Source organism: Ranitomeya imitator, chromosome 6, assembly GCF_032444005.1.
Source record: "Ranitomeya imitator isolate aRanImi1 chromosome 6, aRanImi1.pri, whole genome shotgun sequence".
Classification (NCBI taxonomy): Eukaryota; Metazoa; Chordata; class Amphibia; order Anura; family Dendrobatidae; genus Ranitomeya; species Ranitomeya imitator.
Window position 1 is genome coordinate 550,839,619 of NC_091287.1, and position 22,430 is coordinate 550,862,048.

At 45.4% G+C, this 22,430-nt stretch overlaps 1 protein-coding gene across 2 annotated transcripts in view; it reads left to right on the forward strand.

Moving 5' to 3' along the window:
• The window catches only part of SLC45A4 (solute carrier family 45 member 4), a 104,978-nt gene that overhangs the window by 43,149 nt on the left and 39,399 nt on the right, over window positions 1–22,430 (forward strand). For both annotated transcript variants that reach the window (XM_069731980.1, XM_069731981.1), the window contains exon 2: window positions 5,039–5,660. In XM_069731980.1, coding sequence (XP_069588081.1) covers window positions 5,423–5,660 — 238 coding nt within the window. In that variant the 5' untranslated portion in view covers window positions 5,039–5,422. The remainder of the gene's footprint in view (window positions 1–5,038; window positions 5,661–22,430) is intronic.

Sequence of the window (22,430 nt, forward strand, 5' to 3'; positions counted from 1 at the left end):
CTGTAGAACCAATGTGTTTAGTTACTCTTAGGGCTCATACCCATCACCATTAAAGAAAAAAGTCCTATATTGTTCCTAAAAAGTCGGACGAGTCATGCAAGTCCCATGCGATGTTGGGGGTTTTTAATTTTAATCGGATTATTCTCGTCCATTATTCTCGCAGTAAATGAAGAACCTTAAAGGGAAACTCCTAAAGGAAGCGACCACATAGAAATGTTATCTGTGTTTTAAATGAACCGCTACTTTCACTCGTGAAATTGGGGTCAAATGTATTTAATGTTGACAAGTCATGGACTAAGGAGAGTTGGTATAGTACTACCTCCTATGTACAAGAATATAACTGCTATAATACTGCTCCTATGTACAAGAATATAACTACTATTATACTGCCCCTATGTACAAGAATATAACTACTATAATACTGCCTCCTATGTACAAGAATATAACTACTATAATACTGCCCCTATGTACAAGAATATAACTGCTATAATACTGCTCCTATGTACAAGAATATGACTGCTATAATACTGCTCCTATGTACAAGAATATAACTACTATAATACTGCCCCTATGTACAAGAATAGAACTACTATAATACTGCTCCTATGTACAAGAATATAACTACTATAATACTGCTCCTATGTACAAGAATATAACTACTATAATACTGCCCCTATGTACAAGAATATAACTACTATAATACTGCCTCCTATGTACAAGAATATAACTACTATAATACTGCTCCTATGTACAAGAATATAACTGCTATAATACTGCTCCTATGTACAAGAATAGAACTACTATTATACTGCCCCTATGTACAAGAATATAACTACTATAATACTGCCCTCTATGTACAAGAATATAACTGCTATAATACTGCTCCTATGTACAAGAATATAACTACTATAATACTGCCTCCTATGTACAAGAATATAACTACTATAATACTGCTCCTATGTACAAGAATATAACTACTATAATACTGCCTCCTATGTACAAGAATATAACTACTATATTACTGCCTCCTATGTACAAGAATATAACTACTATAATACTGCCTCCTATGTACAAGAATATAACTACTATAATACTGCTCCTATGTACAAGAATATAACTGCTATAATACTGCTCCTATGTACAAGAATGACTGCTATAATACTGCTCCTATGTACAAGAATATAACTACTATAATACTGCTCCTATGTACAAGAATATAACTGCTATAATACTGCTCCTATGTACAAGAATATAACTACTATAATACTGCTCCTATGTACAAGAATATAACTACTATAATACTGCTCCTATGTACAAGAATGACTGCTATAATACTGCTCCTATGTACAAGAATATAACTGCTATAATACAGCCCCTATGTACAAGAATATAACTGCTATAATACTGCTCCTGTGTACAAGAATATAACTAATTACTATAATACTGCTCCTATCTTGGTGTACACAAGTATTTGCTCAGGTTTTTCCAGAATCTGGCTGATTTTTCTGTAATGAATCTCTGTCAGCTCTTGGCCTCCCCTGAACACCAGATTTGACTTTCTCGCCCTTCCTACAATAACAGATACAATAATTCTCGGCTTCCTGAGCACAGCAACTTGAGAAAGAACAAGGCGGGTAGAATTTTTAGACTGCAGTGAGTCCCAGCGGAAAATAGTGTATGGCTTCTATTTTGAGATTTTTGCTCCATACGTCAGAGCTTTGCGAGTAATGCTGCCACTCCAGGCTCCTCCATGCCGTTCTGTAGACAATGGTGACATCACCAGGATTGCGGTATATGGTGGTGGCACATTCAGGCGCCGCTCCCTCTGGAGGACCCGTCCTGTTCTGCATTATACAGATACCTCACTGATATGAATGGACGCTGCAATTCTTCATTTGTCCTGTAGAGGCGCTGCAGTGAAATGTAGTCTAATGAGTGATTGCTGGAGATCTCCTTACTGTCTGGGACCCTTCTAACAAGTAGGGATTGTCTAAAGAGGAAAATTCTTTTCAATATTTTTCTGTTTTTTGACTTGTTCAGCTTAATGGTTGTGAAAAACTGAGCCACCAGATGGGGTATATGTATAGAAACACCGCAAGGATACACTTATAAAGGTGTTGTCCAACCTCGCAAAAAACCCTCCAAAAAACAAAATACATACATATAAATCCTCTTTTTAATGAGAGCGTTAGCATATTAAACTTGCTAATATTAGTGCAAGGACTGGGAAGGGGGCTGGCTAAGCGAGAGATGGTCAGTCTTGGCCAGCCCCTTTCACTCACTTTGCTGATCCTAGTTCCCAGAGTTTCCTGTTTTTGCATCTGACAAATGTAGCCTGGCTGATGTATCTAAGTTGTTCACGAATGAGCATAAGCGAAGATTTATAAATTTACTGATATCGTCCCGTTACTCTGGTGCCCTGATGGTCTGGATGTCACACCTGCCATAGGTCCATAGTGTCACTTCTGGTCCTGTGCCTTTCATGTGTGAAGGAAGCTGGAGGACTGCTTATTTTAACAGCTAAACCAGCCCCCTTCTCTGATGTTGACTTTGTCTTATATGAAGCTTTTATTCTCTTTTTCCAATGTTAAGAGGCAGCAGACATTCCTTCATTCCTATAGCCAAGCTGTCACCTTCCAATATTTAAAGCCATAAACTTGAGATATGAGGGATCAGGTGACCAGTGCCCTCCACTCACTGCGCATGTGCTGATCTGGGAAACTTCAGAGGGCGGTATTATAGTAGTTTTATCGGGCTGCTGCCTTGCTTCAAATGAGGGAATATGACTGCTATAATACTGCTCCTATGTACAAGAATATAACTACTATAATACTGCCCCTTTATACAAGAATATAACTACTATAATACTGCCCCTATGTACAAGAATATAACTACTATAATACTGCCCCTATGTACAAGAATATAACTACTATAATACTGCCCCTATGTACAAGAATATAACTACTATAATACTGCCCCTATGTACAAGAATATAACTACTATAATACTGCCCCTATGTACAAGAATATAACTACTATAATACTGCCCCTATGTACAAGAATATAACTACTATAATACTGCCCCTATGTACAAGAATATAACTACTATAATACTGCTCCTATGTACAAGAATATAACTACTATAATACTGCCCCTATGTACAAGAATATAACTACTATAATACTGCCCCTATGTACAAGAATATAACTACTATAATACTGCCCCTATGTACAAGAATATAACTACTATAATACTGCCCCTATGTACAGAATATAACTACTATAATACTGCCCCTATGTACAAGAATATAACTACTATAATACTGCCCCTATGTACAAGAATATAACTACTATAATACTGCCCCTATGTACAAGAATATAACTACTATAATACTGCTCCTATGTACAAGAATATAACAACTATAATACTGCCCCTATGTACAAGAATATAACTACTATAATACTGCTCCCTATGTACAAGAATATAACTACTATAATACTGCTCCTATGTACAAGAATATAACTACTATGATACTGCCCCCTATGTTCAAGAATATAACTACTATAATACTGCTCCTATGTACAAGAATATAACTACTATAGTACTGCCCCCTATATACAAAAATATAACTACTATAATACTGCCCCTATGTACAAGAATATAACTACTATAATACTGCCCCTATGTACAAGAATATAACTACTATAATACTGCCCCTATGTACAGAATATAACTACTATAATACTGCCCCTATGTACAGAATATAACTACTATAATACTGCCCCTATGTACAGAATATAACTACTATAATACTGCCCCTATGCACAGAATATAACTACTATAATACTGCTTCCTGGCTGACAGCTTATTAGAATGGCTAAGTTTGCCCCTTTTCTTTCTGTGTAGGACTTTTAGCCATGAAACACTTACTTTCCTTTCCCTATGTTTATGGTGTGACGGGGAGGAATATCTGCTTTCCTTCGGCCTCTATATCAGGTGCCGTCTTTAGTCCAATAAACTGTATTTGAACTTGCTCCACTTTGTTCATACAGAGAAGTGACCAGAATGGTGACCGGTCTGCAAACCATGTACAGGATTTGGGAATGTTTAGTTTGCAAAAAAGACTGAGGAGACTTGGGCTATGTGCACACGTTGCATATTTCATGCAGATCTGCAGGTTTTTTTTTGTGCAGACATGCAAGTGATTTTCAGTACAATGTAAATCAATGGCAAAAAAAAATGCTGTGATGAAAATTCTGCACAGAAAACGCAGCAGATTCGAAAGAGAATCATGTCCCTTCTTTTTGCAGATCTGCTGCGTTTCTGCACCTATTCCATAATAGAAATGTGCAGGGGTAAAAAAAGGAAGAAATCCACACAAATCTGCAACGTGTGCACAGACCAAAAAAAGCGCAGAGTCTGACCTTTGTTTTCTGCCTAGAAATTCAGAATCTGCACAGAAAATTCCACAGTCAAATCTGCAATGTGTGCACATAGCCTTAGGCCGCTCTCACACATCAGTTTTTTACCATCAGTCGCAGATTGTGATTAACTGATGCGTCTGTTCCGTTTTTTTTGTTTTTTTTCGCTAGATCCGGCTACTTGGATCTTTAAAAAAAGCGGAGCATGCTCAGTTTAAGAAAACTGAATCCGTCATTTGATGGATCTGGCACCATCGGCTTCCATTCTAGCTAACAACGGACGGCGACGTTTCCGTCACTGTCCGTTTTTTCAACAGTAACAAACGTTACTTTGTCCGTTGTCTCTGGCTGCCGGACCGACAAGTTTCGGCAGATTCGGCGAACGACGACTGAAGCGTGAGGCCATCCACTGCAATCCGATGCTAATACAAGTCTATGAGAAAAAAAACGGATCCGGCGGCATCTGTCTCTCTCTAGATCTTTTTTTTTTTCTTTCCTTTCCTTTTTTTTTTTTTTTTAATTCTTCCGAAATGCATTAGTTCCACGTCTCTCCCGCCGGCACAGCGCCCTCGCGCCACTTTCCCCTCTGACACGTTGTTGTGTTTTTTTGTTTTTCAGATTAATCAGCCGCTCGATGGGGATTAACGGTGCATCACCTATGTGTGTCGCCTTCCCAGCCTGCAAGCACCAGACCAAGAGTTTTACCACTACTTCTATAGAAATGATGAAACTGGTATTAACTGAATGGCAACTATGGATTTTTCACTCTAATTCCCAGTAGAGCCATTAAGCCATATGATTGAATTAGCACCAAATAGCGTTCTCTCCTGCGCACCCTGCCGAAGCTGCGGAGACGCCTACACAGCGGAGACTGAAGTGTTAGCGCGTGGAGAGCCCAGCGCACAGGAAGTCTTTATTTATCTTTTGCAGATCTATAGTATTAATATTTATATAGAAGCTCTAAGAATATAGGTATATTATTATATATATATTTTTGTGGTGATGATGATGGCACCCCAAAATGCCGACTCGGATACTATGCAAGTCCAGGACCTTCCCTTGGCCAAGCTGAAGAAGGACGAGCCCAAGGAGAGCGAGAGCCGGGATGAGACAATCAGCGAAGGTTCCATCGACCGCATCCCGGTGCGCCTCTGGGTGATGCACGGCGCCGTCATGTTTGGGCGCGAGTTCTGCTACGCCATGGAGACGGCCCTGGTCACCCCGGTGCTGCTGCAGATTGGTAAGTGTGTGTTTACTTTCCATATAAAAGTCCACAAGGAATGTAAAGTAACAAAAAAATTTTTGGCGGTTTGATTTGAGTAATCCTGATATATATGTATATGTATATGTGTGTGTATATATATATATATATATATATATATATATATATATATATATATATATATATATATATATATATATATATATATATATATATATATATATATATATATATATATATATATTATTTTTTTTTTATTTTTTTGCTGTAAATCTAGTTTCTTTACCTGGTGTTCTTGCCGCTGTTCTCCTGAATCCGGCGTGAGTTTTCGTTTGTTTCTACGCCTCTCCATTCCGGAGATATGGCCTAATCTTTACCGTGTGGATGGGATGGTCCATAACTAGTTTGTGGGCGTATCTTTTAACGACCACGCCCTCTTGGCTAAGACCAGATTTGTGTAGCAGGAAGATGAGGCCATATCTCAGGAATGGAAAAGAGCAGGAACGAAAGGAAAATATCTCCAGTTTCAGGAGAACGGCATTTGTATCGGGGGGAAAAAGGCGCATTTATGTCAGATGACAGGTCCTCTTTAAAGGGAATGTCCAGTATAGAAAACATGTTTCCATACACTGTGAGGAATAAGATGGAGTCTCTGTTCAGGATAATCCTCTTTTTGGTCAGAATGTAATGGTTATAACAAGTCTCTTGGGGTCTCACCAGTTGGCCCCCATCCATCCCCCACCAGTACCGAGTTTTTACCTATCCCATAGATGAATAACTTTAAAGGGAATGTCTAATCACAAAATAGCCTGTTTCAATCAGCGTTTTATGTTTAAAGTTGTATTTTTGCACTGTATATAGAGGTGATATCGGTCATTGTACAGGAGGAGGAGGAAGAGGTGGTGAGCTGTGCCATCTCCTGTGAATGGTGGATCCTGGGTTATCAGTCATTGTACATGAGGAGGTGAGCTGTGCCATCTCCTGTGAATGGTGGATCCTGTGTTCATAGTCATTGTACAGGAGGAGGTGAGCTGTGCCATCTCCTGTGAGTGGTGGATCCTGTGTTCAGTCATGGTACAGCTCTCCTCCTCCTCCTCCTGTACAATGACTGAGAACACAGGATCCACCATTCACAGGAGATGGTACAGCTCACCTCCTCCTCCTGTACCATCTCCTGTGAATGGTGGATCCCGTGTTCAGTCATTGTACAGGAGGAGGAGGCGAGCTGTGCCATCTCCTGTGAATGATGGGTCCTGGGTTATCAGTCCTTGTACAGGAGGAGGAGGTGAGCTGTACCATCTCCTGTAAATGGTGGATCCTGTGTTCAGTCATTTGTACAGGAGGGGAGGAGGTGTGTTGTGATATCACCAGAGGCGTAGCTAGGGTTTTAGTTCAGGGGTGGGGACGAAACTTTTGTGGGCCCCTAACCAGGTAATCCTGATTACAACTATGGTGGCGCATCCTAATAGTGAATGTAGGAGAACCTCAGCAGATGAGCACTCTGTTACTGAAAATAATCTCTACAAAGACCAGCACTGATGTTACCGCCATATAGTGGTAGATACCAGTCCTACAGGACATATAAGTGATTACAGCACAGTTATGGGTGGTGACTTAGAGGACGTTCTTTCTGATGGAATCGTTCACTTTTCCATCTGGCCCAGACCGACATGACAACTTCTCCAGCCAGGAGTCCTCTGCAGAGATTACAGCAAAGACACGTCTGACTTCTCACTTTTCCTGCAACGTCCACATCAATTCCCAACCTGCACAACCTCCTGATTCTGCTGCTGCCCCAATACTGAGCCTCTGCCATGTGTGTCCTTATACTGCACCTACTATGTGTACACCGTATACTCACCACTTTGTAGCCCCCAAACTATTTGGCTCCGACACGGATTGCCCCCACACTATATAAATACCCCACATTATATCCCATACTGTATGATGGCCCCCTAACTACGATCACTATATGATGGCCCCCTAAATAGCCTCCATATAGTATAATGCACTCACTACAGGCAGACTCTGTATAGCATAACACACTCCCCATAGGCAGACTCTGTATAGCATACCGCACTCCCCATAGGCAGACTCTGTATAGCATACCGCACTCCCCATAGGCAGACTTTGTATAGCATACCGCACTCCCCATAGGCAGACTCTGTATAGCATACCGCACTCCCCATAGGCAGACTGTATAGCATACCGCACTCCCCATAGGCAGACTGTATAGCATACCGCACTCCCCATAGGCAGACTGTATAGCATACCGCACTCCCCATAGGCAGACTCTGTATAGCATACCGCACTCCCCATAGGCAGACTCTGTATAGCATACCGCACTCCCCATAGGCAGACTCTGTATAGCATATCGCACTCCCCATAGGCAGACTGTATAGCATACCGCACTCCCCATAGGCAGACTCTGTATAGCATACCGCACTCCCCATAGGCAGACTCTGTATAGCATACCGCACTCCCCATAGGCAGACTCTGTAGCATACCGCACTCCCCATAGGCAGACTCTGTATAGCATACCGCACTCCCCATAGGCAGACTGTATAGCATACCGCACTCCCCATAGGCAGACTGTATAGCATACCGCACTCCCCATAGGCAGACTCTGTATAGCATACCGCACTCCCCATAGGCAGACTGTATAGCATACCGCACTCCCCATAGGCAGACTCTGTATAGCATATCGCACTCCCCATAGGCAGACTGTATAGCATACCGCACTCCCCATAGGCAGACTGTATAGCATACCGCACTCCCCATAGGCAGACTGTATAGCATACCGCACTCCCCATAGGCAGACTCTGTATAGCATACCGCACTCCCCATAGGCAGACTGTATAGCATACCGCACTCCCCATAGGCAGACTCTGTATAGCATACCGCACTCCCCATAGGCAGACTCTGTATAGCATACCGCACTCCCCATAGGCAGACTCTGTATAGCATATCGCACTCCTTATATTAAAAATTGCTTTCAATTGTATTGGCACTCCAGCAGATACAGTTGTGCAAGCGATGACTGGCTAATGTGTGGGAATATATATATATTACTAGATTGTGGCCCGATTCTAACGCATCGGGTATTCTAGAATATGCATGTCCCCGTAGTATATGGACAATGATGATTCCAGAATTCGCGGCAGACTGTGCCCGTTGCTGATTGGTCGAGGCAACCATTATGACATCTACGTCGATACTGTGCCCGACCGACCGACCCTTAGACAATTATATATAGATAATATAATATTTTTTTTTTCCCCTCCACCCCCACGTCCCCCACCATGTAGAGGGAAAATTTTTAATGGGGAGGGGAATCCTTCTCCATAAAGGCCATTTAAACAATAAATAATTTTCTGGCCACATATTCCCTTTAATTGTTGAATACCTCCTGTATCGTTTCCCTTTTTATGTACTCCTTGGGGAAGGAGTGTTACTCTGCCTAGAGCTCCTCCTCGGCACCCCTTGCCCCCTATTCCCAGGGCGCTCCTCCTGCCCCCTATTCCCAGGGCGCTCCTCCTGCCCCCTATTCCCAGGGCGCTCCTGCTGCCCCCTATTCCCAGGGCGCTTCTCCTGCCCCCTATTCCCAGGGCGCTTCTCCTGCCCCCTATTCCCAGGGCGCTTCTCCTGCCCCCTATTCCCAGGGCGCTTCTCCTGCCCCCTATTCCCAGGGCGCTTCTCCTGCCCCCTATTCCCAGGGCGCTTCTCCTGCCCCCTATTCCCAGGGCGCTTCTCCTGCCCCCTATTCCCAGGGCGCTTCTCCTGCCCCCTATTCCCAGGGCGCTTCTCCTGCCCCCTATTCCCAGGGCGCTTCTCCTGCCCCCTATTCCCAGGGCGCTTCTCCTGCCCCCTATTCCCAGGGCGCTTCTCCTGCCCCCTATTCCCAGGGCGCTTCTCCTGCCCCCTATTCCCAGGGCGCTTCTCCTGCCCCCTATTCCCAGGGCGCTTCTCCTGCCCCCTATTCCCAGGGCGCTTCTCCTGCCCCCTATTCCCAGGGCGCTTCTCCTGCCCCCCCTATTCCCAGGGCGCTTCTCCTGCCCCCCCTATTCCCAGGGCGCTTCTCCTGCCCCCCCTATTCCCAGGGCGCTTCTCCTGCCCCCCCTATTCCCAGGGCGCTTCTCCTGCCCCCCCTATTCCCAGGGCGCTTCTCCTGCCCCCCCTATTCCCAGGGCGCTTCTCCTGCCCCCCCTATTCCCAGGGCGCTTCTCCTGCCCCCCCTATTCCCAGGGCGCTTCTCCTGCCCCCTATTCCCAGGGCGCTTCTCCTGCCCCCCCCTATTCCCAGGGCGCTCCTCCTGCCCCCCCTATTCCCAGGGCGCTCCTCCTGCCCCCCCTATTCCCAGGGCGCTCCTCCTGCCCCCCCTATTCCCAGGGCGCTCCTCCTGCCCCCCCTATTCCCAGGGCGCTCCTCCTGCCCCCCCTATTCCCAGGGCGCTCCTCCTGCCCCCCCTATTCCCAGGGCGCTTCTCCTGCCCCCCCTATTCCCAGGGCGCTTCTCCTGCCCCCCCTATTCCCAGGGCGCTTCTCCTGCCCCCCCCTATTCCCAGGGCGCTTCTCCTGCCCCCCCCTATTCCCAGGGCGCTCCTCCTGCCCCCCCTATTCCCAGGGCGCTTCTCCTGCCCCCCCCCTATTCCCAGGGCGCTTCTCCTGCCCCCCCCTATTCCCAGGGTGCTCCTCCTGCCCCCTCCCTCCTGCCTCTCCCCTTTTGAACTGTGATAGTCTGTGCTGGCACCACATTATTTCATATCACCGTCAATAGCCCGGGTTATCTGCCCAGTCAAGGCCAAAAGGCCTCTCCTGAATAGGTGATCCGTTATTACCACCTCCCTCCTGGCAGCTCTCACACTTTCTAAGTTAATAAGTTGCTTTCATTATCCGGTGTGGAAAATGCTGGAAGGAAATTCGTCAGGTTAGAATAGCAGAGACCCGATACCCTGTGTACTGGCATCTGAGACCTGAATGTGATACCTGCTGGTGGGGGCGGGGGGTGCGCCATTCACCGCGGCATCACTCCATGTAATGCCGACTGCTGGGCTGTCATCTCTGCAACCACTACAGGGTGGCAAATTGTCTTAGTGGATGAAAGGGAAAAAGTGGAGAAAATTGGGTAACACAGGAGGATGAGCAATGTATGTACACAATGACTGCACCAGCAGAATAGTGAGCACAGCTCTGGGGTATAATACAGGGTGTAACTCAGGATCAGTAATGTATGTACACAGTGACTGCACCAGCAGAATAGTGAGTGCAGCTCTGGGGTATAATACAGGATGTAACTCAGGATCAGTAATGTAATGTATGTACACAGTGACTGCACCAGCAGAATAGTGAGCACAGCTCTGGGGTATAATACAGGGTGTAACTCAGGATCAGTAATGTAATGTATGTACACAGTGACTGCACCAGCAGAATAGTGAGTGCAGCTCTGGGGTATAATACAGGATGTAACTCAGGATCAGTAATGTATGTACACAGTGACTGCACCAGCAGAATAGTGAGTGCAGCTCTGGGGTATAATACAGGGTGTAACTCAGGATTAGTAATGTATGTACACAGTGACTGCACCAGCAGAATAGTGAGTGCAGCTCTGGAGTATAATACAGGATGTAACTCAGGATCAGTAATGTAATGTATGTACACAGTGACTGCACCAGCAGAATAGTGAGTGCAGCTCTGGAGTATAATACAGGATGTAACTCAGGATCAGTAATGTAATGTATGTACACAGTGACTGCACCAGCAGAATAGTGAGCACAGCTCTGGGGTATAATACTGTATGTAACTCAGGATTAGTAATGTAAATGTGTGTACACAGTGACTGCACCAGCAGAATAGTGAGTGCAGCTCTGGAGTATAATACAGGAGGTAACACAGGAGGATGAGCAATGTATGTACACAGTGACTGCACCAGCAGAATAGTGAGTGCAGCTCTGGGGTATAATACAGGCTGTAACTCAGGGTCAGTAATTTAATGTATGTACACAGTGACTGCACCAGCAGAATAGTGAGTGCAGCTCTGGGGTATAATACAGGATGTAACTCAGGATCAGTAATGTAATGTATGTACACAGTGACTGCACCAGCAGAATAGTGAGTGCAGCTCTGGAGTATAATACAGGATGTAACTCAGGATCAGTAATGTATGTACACAGTGACTGCACCAGCAGAATAGTGAGTGCAGCTCTGGAGTATAATACAGGATGTAACTCAGGATCAGTAATGTATGTACACAGTGACTGCACCAGCAGAATAGTGAGTGCAGCTCTGGAGTATAATACAGGATGTAACTCAGGATCAGTAATGTATGTACACAGTGACTGCACCAGCAGAATAGTGAGTGCAGCTCTGGAGTATAATACAGGATATAACTGAGGATCAGTAATGTATGTACACAGTGACTGCACCAGCAGAATAGTGAGTGCAGCTCTGGGGTATAATACAGGCTGTAACTCAGGATCAGTAATGTAATGTATGTACACAGTGACTGCACCAGCAGAATAGTGAGTGCAGCTCTGGGGTATAATACAGGATGTAACTCAGGATCAGTAATGTAATGTATGTACACAGTGACTGCATCAGCAGAATGGTAAGTGCAGCTCTGGGGTATAATACAGGATGTAACTCAGGATCAGTAATGTAATGTATGTACACAGTGACTGCACCAGCAGAATAGTGAGTGCAGCTCTGGAGTATAAGGCCATGTGCACACGCTGCGGATTCCATTGCAGAATTTTCCGCAGCGGATTTGATTAAATCTGCAGTGCAAAAAGTACTGCGGATTTATCGCGGTTTTTTGTGCGGTTTCCACTGCGGTTTTAGACACCTGCGGATTGTTAATATGGAGCAGGTGCCAAACCGCTGCGGATTCCGCACAAAGAATTGACATGCTGTGGAAAATAAACCGCAGCGTTTCCGCGCGTTTTTTTCTGCAGCATGTGCACAGCGGTTTTTGTTTTCCGTAGGTTAACATTGTACTGTACACCACATGGAAAACTGCTGCGGATCCGCAGCAAAAACCGCAACGTGTGCACATACCCTAATACAGTGTGTGACTGAGGATCTACGTACTTAATGTACATGTTATCTGGGCTGTGCATGTGTTATGCCTGTCTGACATGTCTGCACATAGATGATTGCAGGTGGAGTTCCCTTTTGCGGTTGCACAGTGGGGGGCATTTGTTCCCTCCTTCTGTGACTTGTGCCCGCTGATGCTCCACGTTCAGTGTTGTGATGTCAGATTTGTGTAATCCAGAAGACAATGAGTCACGATCGCGTTCCCCGAGCCGTGGAATTTTCTGCTGTCACACATTATCCGGTATCTGGAGCTCCTTCCAAGAAGAGCACACTGAACCAGCAGGGGGCGCATGGACGGGTACTAATGATACCGATCTCTCCACCCAGCAGTGCGCCCTCATCTGGCCGAGGCTGCCATGACACCTGCCGAAATGTCATCTGCTCTGAACTTTTATCAGAACCGTGTTGTTGTTTTGTTTTTACATTCACTTATGGAGTTTCGCTACATTTCTAATGATTTGGAGATGGGAAAAAAAAATAATTGCCGGATTTAAAGGACTTTAGTTCCAGAGAATCCTGTTACTCCAGCATGACTCCTGTCGCCTCGTACTGGAGAACAGGCAGGTCCTGGGGGATCGGGCGATGACTGCGGAGGACTTTGAGCCTAGAATGACTTCTCCGTACCGTCAAGCCTTCTAAGGCTTCTTTCACGCTTCAGGTTTTCAGTGTCAGGCTGTATCTGGCGAATGTTGGAAAAACTGGATCCGGCGCAGATTGTGAAAAAACTGATGCGACTGATCCATTTTTTTTTACGGATATGGCTAGCCTATCTAGATTATTGGTTAAAAAAAATTTTTGGAGCATGCTCAGTTTAAAAAAAAAAAAAAAACGGATCAGGCCGCCGTATCAGCCTTTTTCCGGATCCGGCACTTTCTGGATCCCATAGTCTTCTATTCTAGCAAACAGCCGGAAACGCCGGATTCGGGGCTTCAGTCTTTAGGCTTTTTCGCCGGAGTCAAAAAAAACATTGCTATGGACATTTTTTCAAGAAACCGGAAGCGGCATATTTGCCGGATCCGGCGAAAACCGGACGAAACGCAATGTCATCCGGTGCAATCCGGCACTAATGCAAGTGTATGGGGAAAAAACCTGATCCGGCGGCAACATTTGCCTGATCCGTTTTTTTGAAAATTAGCCGGATTTAGCCTGACACTGAAAACCTGATGTGTGAAGGTAGCCTTAAAGGGGTGGTTCCATCAGGCTTGTGGTATATCGGTAGGATGCGCCATGATTGTCCGATGGGTGCCTGCATCTAACGATCATTTGTGGCGCATCCTACTGATCAGACCTTTTTGACTCTGTTCACATGTTGCAGTTTTGCAGCATTTTTTTTTAATGCAAATTAAAACTTTGCCTACTCTATAAAAGTGTAGGATTTCAGAAATGTCGCGCACAGGCTTTTTTTTTTTTTTTCTGCTGATTGCTATTTTCCAATTCAGTCTTCCATCACATGTTTGAAATATGAAGCGTTAATTCATTCAGGGTTTTTGGTGCATAAAACCATCTTTCTTATACCTGTACTATAGACAAATGACCAAAAAAAGCAGCCAAACTTCCAACTTTAAGCGCCGTGTGAACATGGCCTTAATGACGAGCTGTCGGCAGGATGTCGAGGGTGTTGGATTGGTGCAGGGCTCTGGCAGATTGGTAGGCAGCGCCCCTTGTGGCTGCTAGATGTAGCTGCAGGTGGTGGGACCAGCGTCGCTGTTGAGGTCGCAGCCATCGTCCGTTTCTGACATTCTGATGGGATCGGACACCTCCATGATCTCTTCTCCAGCTGTGGGATATGCCATAAAAGCGTGATGTATGCAGAACACCCCTTTAAGGAGCCATGAACAGCCAGCAGCTTCAGCCCACATTAAAGGGAACCTGTCCGCACATTTTCACCCATGGTGTTAGTAGTAGGTGCTCGCTCGCCGCTTATACACATTTTGCCTTGGAAGTGCACAGGGGGCGTGTCAATGCATTTTGTATATTCCAGGTACTTTGGCACGCCCCCTGTGCACTTCCTGCCTTATTTGCATATGGTTTGTAGCCAAGATTTCCCATCAGTGGCACATCATCAAATCTATCGGAGAAGAAAAAAAAGTATGTCCTTGGTCCCTCTGGGGTCTGGCGCGAGCCTCTGGCAGAAACCTTTGGCAGCTGCTTCTTTCTAGTGATCCCCACCAGGATCGGCCGTATGACCTGCCCACAGATGACGGCCGGAGGCTGCTATGGACACTGGATGGGTGGCCAGCCCCTAATGGGAGTCCTCAGAATGACCCCAACCACGTAGTCTGGCCTGCTTGCCCTGCAGGAGTCCAGGAAAGCTGGGTGAGGAGTCTGTTGGGAGCGGAGTGCCCCTATTGGTTGTCGCCCATCTTTTCCATCTCCTTACAGGGGGACTCTGGGGTTATTTTTGCAGCGACATCTTTCCTCGTTCCCTTATTATCTCTGGTATGTTGTCTTTTTTCCACCGCCGCCCCTTTCCCAGTCCCACCATTGGCTCCCGTCACTGGGGCGATTTTTCTGCCCAGATCTAAATCCGTAGCAGATATGCCCGTTATGTGAAGTGTGCAGGTCACGGTTGGCGTTAATGCCGAGGGCGCCAAGACGTGTGGATCAAGGGGTGTTTTCATTTATTTTTTTCTTAGTCTTCTGCTTTCTGTCAGTGAATGTGAACATATTTTTGTTTTATATTTGTCTGTTGCAAAACCGTAAAGACCTACTACTAATTGTCACTGCTGAGGGTTTGTTACAGTTGGATGCATAGAAGCATGGTATAAAGTCATTGTTCCTGGCTGTGCAGCTTGGATACAATTGTAACAAACCCTCCCCTCTGAGAAGTATGAGGTCTGTACGGGTTCTCAGGCTCTGGGTGTAAACCATTCACTGGCAGCAAGCGGAGGACATGAAAACCCAACACAAAAACCGCAGCTTGCCGAGTGTATGATCCAAGATCTGGATATAAATATTTCTCATTCACTGACAGGCAACAGAGGAACTAAATCGTTAAAGGGGTAATCCCATCTCCGAGATCTTATCCCAATATGTAATAACATCAAATACTTCCAATTAGAAATGTGGTATAGTTCTTCTGATTAGTTATGTCGCTTACCCCACGTGCAGGGCATTGCAGTAGCTTACGTATCCATGGTGACAACCACTAGCAATGAACTGTCACTATAGGAGTAATCGTAACCATGGATACCTCGGCTATGTTGATTACCCCATGTGCAGTGCCTTGCAGTAGCTCATCAGAAGAACTATACTACATTTCTAATTGGAGCAATTTGTTTACTATTACTTTGGAATAGGATCTTTGGAAGTGGGCATACCTTTTTAAGTTTATTAATTTACACAAGGCGGCCAACTGGTCATTCTGCCACCTTGTATGTTCATGTAATGAATCTGTTGCTGGCAGGGGACTGGCATACCCCACACGCCTGCTGCCGGCCTCTGCCATGTTTACTATGGGTCTATCTTACATGTTACTGCCTTTCTGTGGACGGCTATAGCGGCGTTTATTGACGTTTGTGGGTTTTTTTTGTGTAGCTTTTATAGATGCAGGTGCTCGGGGGGGGTCCTCAGCTGGGGACCCCCTGCAATTCCAGGTCTCATGGCCACTTTCACAGTCGCCTATTTTAGGGAAAACTCATAGGGCTATTTTCTTGGTTTCATTACCAGAGGTCATTTCTCCAGTTTCCAAGATCACTGCTTGCTGTCAGTGATTGGCCAAGTTGTTTTTTTTTTTCCAACTCTCCATTCCCAGACTGAGTTCATACCTCTCACAGCTGAAGGTTTGCTACAGTTGCATCCTGATGCACATTTATTATGGCAGAACAGCTTGATTTAATGAATACAATGCCACAGCAGTCAAGACCGACAGCCGGTCCACCCCCATTGTAGGAGGGCGAGGTACCTGAGCCATGAATGTCACATTTCACACATCCTGCTGGGTCCCTGGCAGCAGAGACGCGGTTAATATTATTACAGGTGCCATGTTGGGGCGTCCAGACGGTCGACCTCCAGTGACTGGTAGCAGCCGCCTCTAGAAATGTGCAAAACACGGATCGCCTTTCGCTAACGATCGCTCACAACAAATGGATCAGATCTCAAAACTGCGGCACATGGCGGGGGCTGTGATCAGCTGCTGCGGGGCGGGGGGTTCGTCGCCCATCGCTTCACCTGGATTCACCTCCTGCAAGTTCAGTTATATGGAAATAAACTTTTATCATGTGATAACTTTTGTTGACCTGCTAATATCCTGCGGCCCCGAGTCACTATTGCTTTTGTGTTTTGTTTTTTTTTTTTTCTGCCATATTTTTGCAATATTTTTTCCCCCTTTTTTAATTTTGTTTTTAATTTTTTTTTTTGACTACTTCTTCATTAGCTACTTTTCGTAAAGTTATAAATGCATTTTACGTCAGACCCTCCTGTAGTGATTTTATGTATTTCCAACATTTTGCTGCATTTATTGCCATTTTGCAGAAGGTTCAAATTTTTGTGCTAAAAAGGCGCAGCAAAATTAAAGACTGAAATTACAAGAAAAAAAAAAAAGGGGCCTGAAAATCTGTACTGGTGTAATGACTTGTTACAGCTTTACCCTGTCTCGACAATCATCTGTGTCCTCTGTGAATGCAGCAGCCGCCATCTTTGTCTGAGTTTTGTTTGTGTGTCAGTTTCTCATTTTATTTCCCCCTCCCTTGCCCTATGTTTAAAAAAAAAAAAAAGTTGCATATCAAAACAACGCACTGCAATTTTTAAAAATGTATTAATCTAGAATCATTTTTCACTTTGTTGCTGCAGCATGAAAAAAAAAAAGGGAAAAATGACTCCATTTAAAAAAAAAAAAAAATTTAATAAAATAATTGCAGTGCATTCTTTTTATATAAAACTTTGCTGTTGATGCGGCATGAAAAAAAAAATTTATATAAAAAGAATAAACTGCAATTATTTTATTAATTTTTTTTTTAAATGGAGTCATTTTTCCCTTTTTTTTTTTTTTTTTTTTCATGCTGCAGCAACAAAGTGAAAAATGATTCTAGATTAATACATTTTTAAAAATTGCAGTGCGTTGTTTTGATATGCAACTTTTTTTTTTTTCATGCCGCATCAACAGCAATCAAATACTTAAGAGGATATTTTAGTGGAAAAAAAATTTCACGCTTTAACACAGTGTTTAGGCAAAAATTAGATTTTTTTTTTAAACCATACTGTATTTTCCCCGTTTTGGATTGTAAGTATTTGATACTCTGCCGATTTGGCAAGTTTTCCCTTTTACAAAGAATGGAGAGGGCTGCAATTTTTATCATAGGTACTCTTCAACTGTGAGAGACAGAATCTAAAGAATAAAATCCAGAAAATCGCATTATGTTTCCATAATTAAAAAAAACTTGTGCCCTACTTGAACCCCTCCTTCTTATAGCGCACGCCTGTCCCCCTATAGTATAATAAAGCCTATACTTCCCTCCCGTGCTGGCGCCGTTCCTGTGCTGTCTGAATTCTTCCTCCCAGGGCTCCCGCGCTGTTGTGGTTTCACGTGACCCCAGCGCCCAATCAGCACCAGCGTCACTGGCCCCGCCTCCTGTCAAGGCAGGAAGAGGAAGTCCGCGATCAGCTGCCGCCCAAAATGTCCAATTTGTCTGAAGGCGGGGACAGGACGGCAGCTCTGATTGGGTGCCGGTGCCACAACAGCCTCTCGCGAGACCCAGGGAGAGCGAGTGCCGACTGTTATGACCTGGTGGTTAGGAGCACCCGGAATGACCTGATAGTTAAACCTCATACAGGACGAGCTCTGGGATGTGGGAGCTCTGCTGACCACAAGCCCTAATCCTATCACACACACTAGAAATAGCCGTGGAGCGCTCCTGACTAGACCTAGGCGCCTCGTCACAGCCTAAGAACTATCTAGCCCTAGAGATAGAAAATAAAGCCTACCTTGCCTCAGAGAAATTCCCCAAAGGTAAAGGAAGCCCCCCACATATATTGACTGTGAGTAAGATGAAAGTCACAAACGTAGAAATTAAACAGGTTTCAGCAAAGGGAGGCCAGACTTACTAAATAGACAGAGGATAGGAAAGGTAACTTTGCGATCAGCACAAAAACCTACAAAAGACCACGCAGAGTGTGCAAAAAAGACCTCCGCGCAGACTCACGGTGCGGAGGGGCCACTCTGCATCCCAGAGCTTCCAGCTAGCAAGACAAAATCATGAAAACCAGCTGGACAAGAAAACAATGAACAAATAATGACTATCAGGAACTTAGCTTCTGCAGGAGAAGGCAGGTCACCAGAGAGTTCCAGGAGCGAACTGAACCAATGCAAAAACATTGACAGCTGGCATGGAGTAACGATCTGAGAGGAGTTAAATAGAGCAGCCAACCAAAGGATAACCCACGTCACCTGTGTAAGGAACCTCAGAAGCAGCAGCTTCACTCATAGCCACCAGAGGGAGTCCATGGACAGAACTCGCCGAAGTACCATTCACGACCACAGGAGGGAGTTCGACAACAGAATTCACAACAGCCGACACCGTGGGGCCGCCTCTGGCACAGGAGGTCAATGTCGGCTTTATTATTTTATGGAGCCAAACATTTAGTTCAAAAGGGGGGTGGTTCTAGTAGTGGACAACCCCTTTAATTTGCATTTTCTTGCATGAAATAAATATTTGATCACCGACCAACCAGCAAAAATTCTACCTCTCCTACTCTGCACTCATTAGGCTACTTTCACACTTCCGTTGTTTAGTATCCGTCACGTTTTGGGCAAAAAAAGCATCCTGCAAATGTGCCCGCAGGATGAGTTTTTTTCCCCCCCATAGACTTGTATTGCCGACAAATCGCGATGTATGGCCACATGTCGTGCACTGGTCGCGTCTGGTTTTGGCGGCCCGTCATCTGGGGAAAAACGTTCAAGGGAATGTTTTTCTGTACGTTGCATCCAGTTTTTAATACTGCGCATGCCCAGCAGGAAATAGCGCCCTCACTCTCTTCCTCACCCAGAATTCTGACGGAAATGTGAAAAGACACACTTCCGTCGGTACGTCGCGCCAACTCTTTGTGACGGGTGCCTACTGACGGAAGTGTGAAAGTAGCCTTACCTGGATTAATTGTACCTGTATTAAGTTGTTACCTGTATAATAGACATCTGTCCACACAATCAATCACAGTCCAACCTCTCCACCATGGCCAAGACCCAAAGAGCGGTGTAAGGACACCCGGGACTAAATTGTAGACTTGCACACAAGGCTGGGATGAGCTGTGGGACAATAGGCAAGCAGCTTAGTGAGAAGGGAACAACTGTTCACACAATTATTAGAAAATAGAAGAAACACAAGATGACTGTCAATCTACCTCGGTCTGGGGCTCCATGCAAGATCTCACCTTGTAGGATAAGGATGATTTTGAGAAAGGTCAGGAATCAGCCCAGAACTACATCGGAGGACCTGGTCAATGACCTGAAGAAAGCTGGGAGCACCGCCTCAAACATTACCGTTGGGAACATACTATGCCGTCATGGATTAAAATCTTGCAGGCCACGCACAGTCCCCCAGCTCACACCAGCACATGTCGAGGCCCGTTTGCAGTTCGCTAATGAGCCTCTGGATGATCCAGAGGAGGCATAGGAGAAGCTCATGTGGTCAAATAAGACCAAAATAGAACTTTTGGTATCAACTCCACTCACCATGTTTGGAGGATGAAGAAGGATGAGTACAACTCAAAGAACACTATCCCTACCGTGAAGCATAGTGGGGGAAACATCATACTTTGGGGTGCTTTTCTGCAAGGGGGACAAGATGACTGCACTGTATTGAAGGAAGGACGGATGGGGTCTTGTATTGTGAAATTTTGGCCAACAACGTCCATCCCTCAATAAGAGCATTGAAGATGTCGTGGCTGGGTCTTGTAGCATGACAGTGACCCGAAACACACAGCCAGGGGAGCTAAGGAGCGGCTCCGTAAGAAGCATTTCAAGGTCCTAGAGTGGCCTAGCCAGTCTCCAGACCTGAACTCAATAGAAAATCATTGGAGGGAGCTGAAACTCCCCAGCGACAGCCCCGAAACCTGAAAGATCTGGAGAAGACCTGTATGGGGGAAGGGGCCAAAATCCCTGCTGCAGAGTGCGCAAACCTGGTCAAGAACTACGGAAACGTCTGACCTCTGTAACTGCAAACAAAGGTTTCTGTACAAATATTAAGTTTTGTTTTTCTATTGTATGAAATAATTAATTTGCATTTTATTGCAGGAAATATGTAAAAATTGTGAGACAAAATCTAAAATAAAATCCAGAAAATCACAAAGTTGAAGTGGATAAAAATGACAGACCTCTCCATTCTTTGTAGGTTGGCTTGTACCATTGGGGTCTATGAGCAAACCTGGCGTTGGGAATGTAGTGTGCTGTAGGCCAATAGGCGAGTGGCACGTTGCACCCAGACATCGCAGCGGCCTCCTGCTTTTAGTTAATGGAAAATGCAATGAATGTTGCTCAGTCGGAGAGCACGCAGGGTTTGACGTCTCGTCTTCACAGGCCGCTCTGCAATCCCACAATTACAGTAAAATGACTGTGACAAGTGCGATTTTCCGCCAACAGCTCCGCAGACACTTCGTTATTGCCTTATACAATGGATCTGCTAGGCCGGGCCTGTCTCAGTGTAAAGTGGGGGGGTGAAACTAGGAACAAAAAAAAATCATGGCCCCCGGACCACCCACACAAAGAGCTGGGACCCCGACAGAAGCCTGGCCGGCCCCAGGTCCCGGACTATACAACGCTGTAGCCCATGCATATTAAAGGGGCTATCTGTTCATTTGTCCCCAAAAACCCCCATATTCCACCAGTGACCCTTATTCTACAAAGACATGTTCAGCGGCTGTACCCCAGAAAAATCCTAGAGCAGCAGCAGCTCGGTGTCTCACTGCATGTAGAGAGAGACCGATTACAAGAAGCAGGGGCGGGGCTTTGTCGTTACAGGAAATAGGGGCGGGACTTTATCTTTACGAGAAGTGTGGGCGGGTTTTTGTCTGCGCGTGAGGTGGGTTTTTGTCTATATAGGAAGTGGAAATGGGTCTTTGTCGGAACAGGGGGCTGGTCTTTGTCTATATGGGAAGTGTGGGCGGCTCTTTGTCTACGCGGGAGGTGGATCTTTGTCTATATGCGAAGTGTAGGTGGGCCTTTTTCTATATGTGAAGCCGGGGTGGGTCTGTATCTGTATTGGAAGCGGGGGCGGGTCTGTATCTGTATTGGAAGCGGGGGCGGGTCTGTATCTGTATTGGAAGCGGGGGCGGGTCTGTATCTGTATTGGAAGCCGGGGTGGGTCTGTATCTGTATTGGAAGCGGGGGCGGGTCTGTATCTGTATTGGAAGCGGGGGCGGGTCTGTATCTGTATTGGAAGCGGGGACGGGTCTGTATCTGTATTGGAAGCCGGAGTGGATCTCTATATTGGATGTGGAGATGGGTCTTTGTCTATATAGGAAGGGGGACTGGTCTTTGCCTATATTGGAGGTGGCTCTGTATCTATATTGGAAGCAGGGGTGGGTCTTTGTCTATATGGGAAAGGAGGGATTTGTCTTTGTCTATATTGAAGGTGGGTCTTTGTCTCTAGAGGAAGCAGGGGTGGATCTCTATCTTGGAAGCGGGGGTGGGTCTTTGCCTATATTGGAGGTGGCTCTGTATCTATATTGGAAGCGGGGGTGGTTCTCTCTTGGAAGCGGGGGTGGG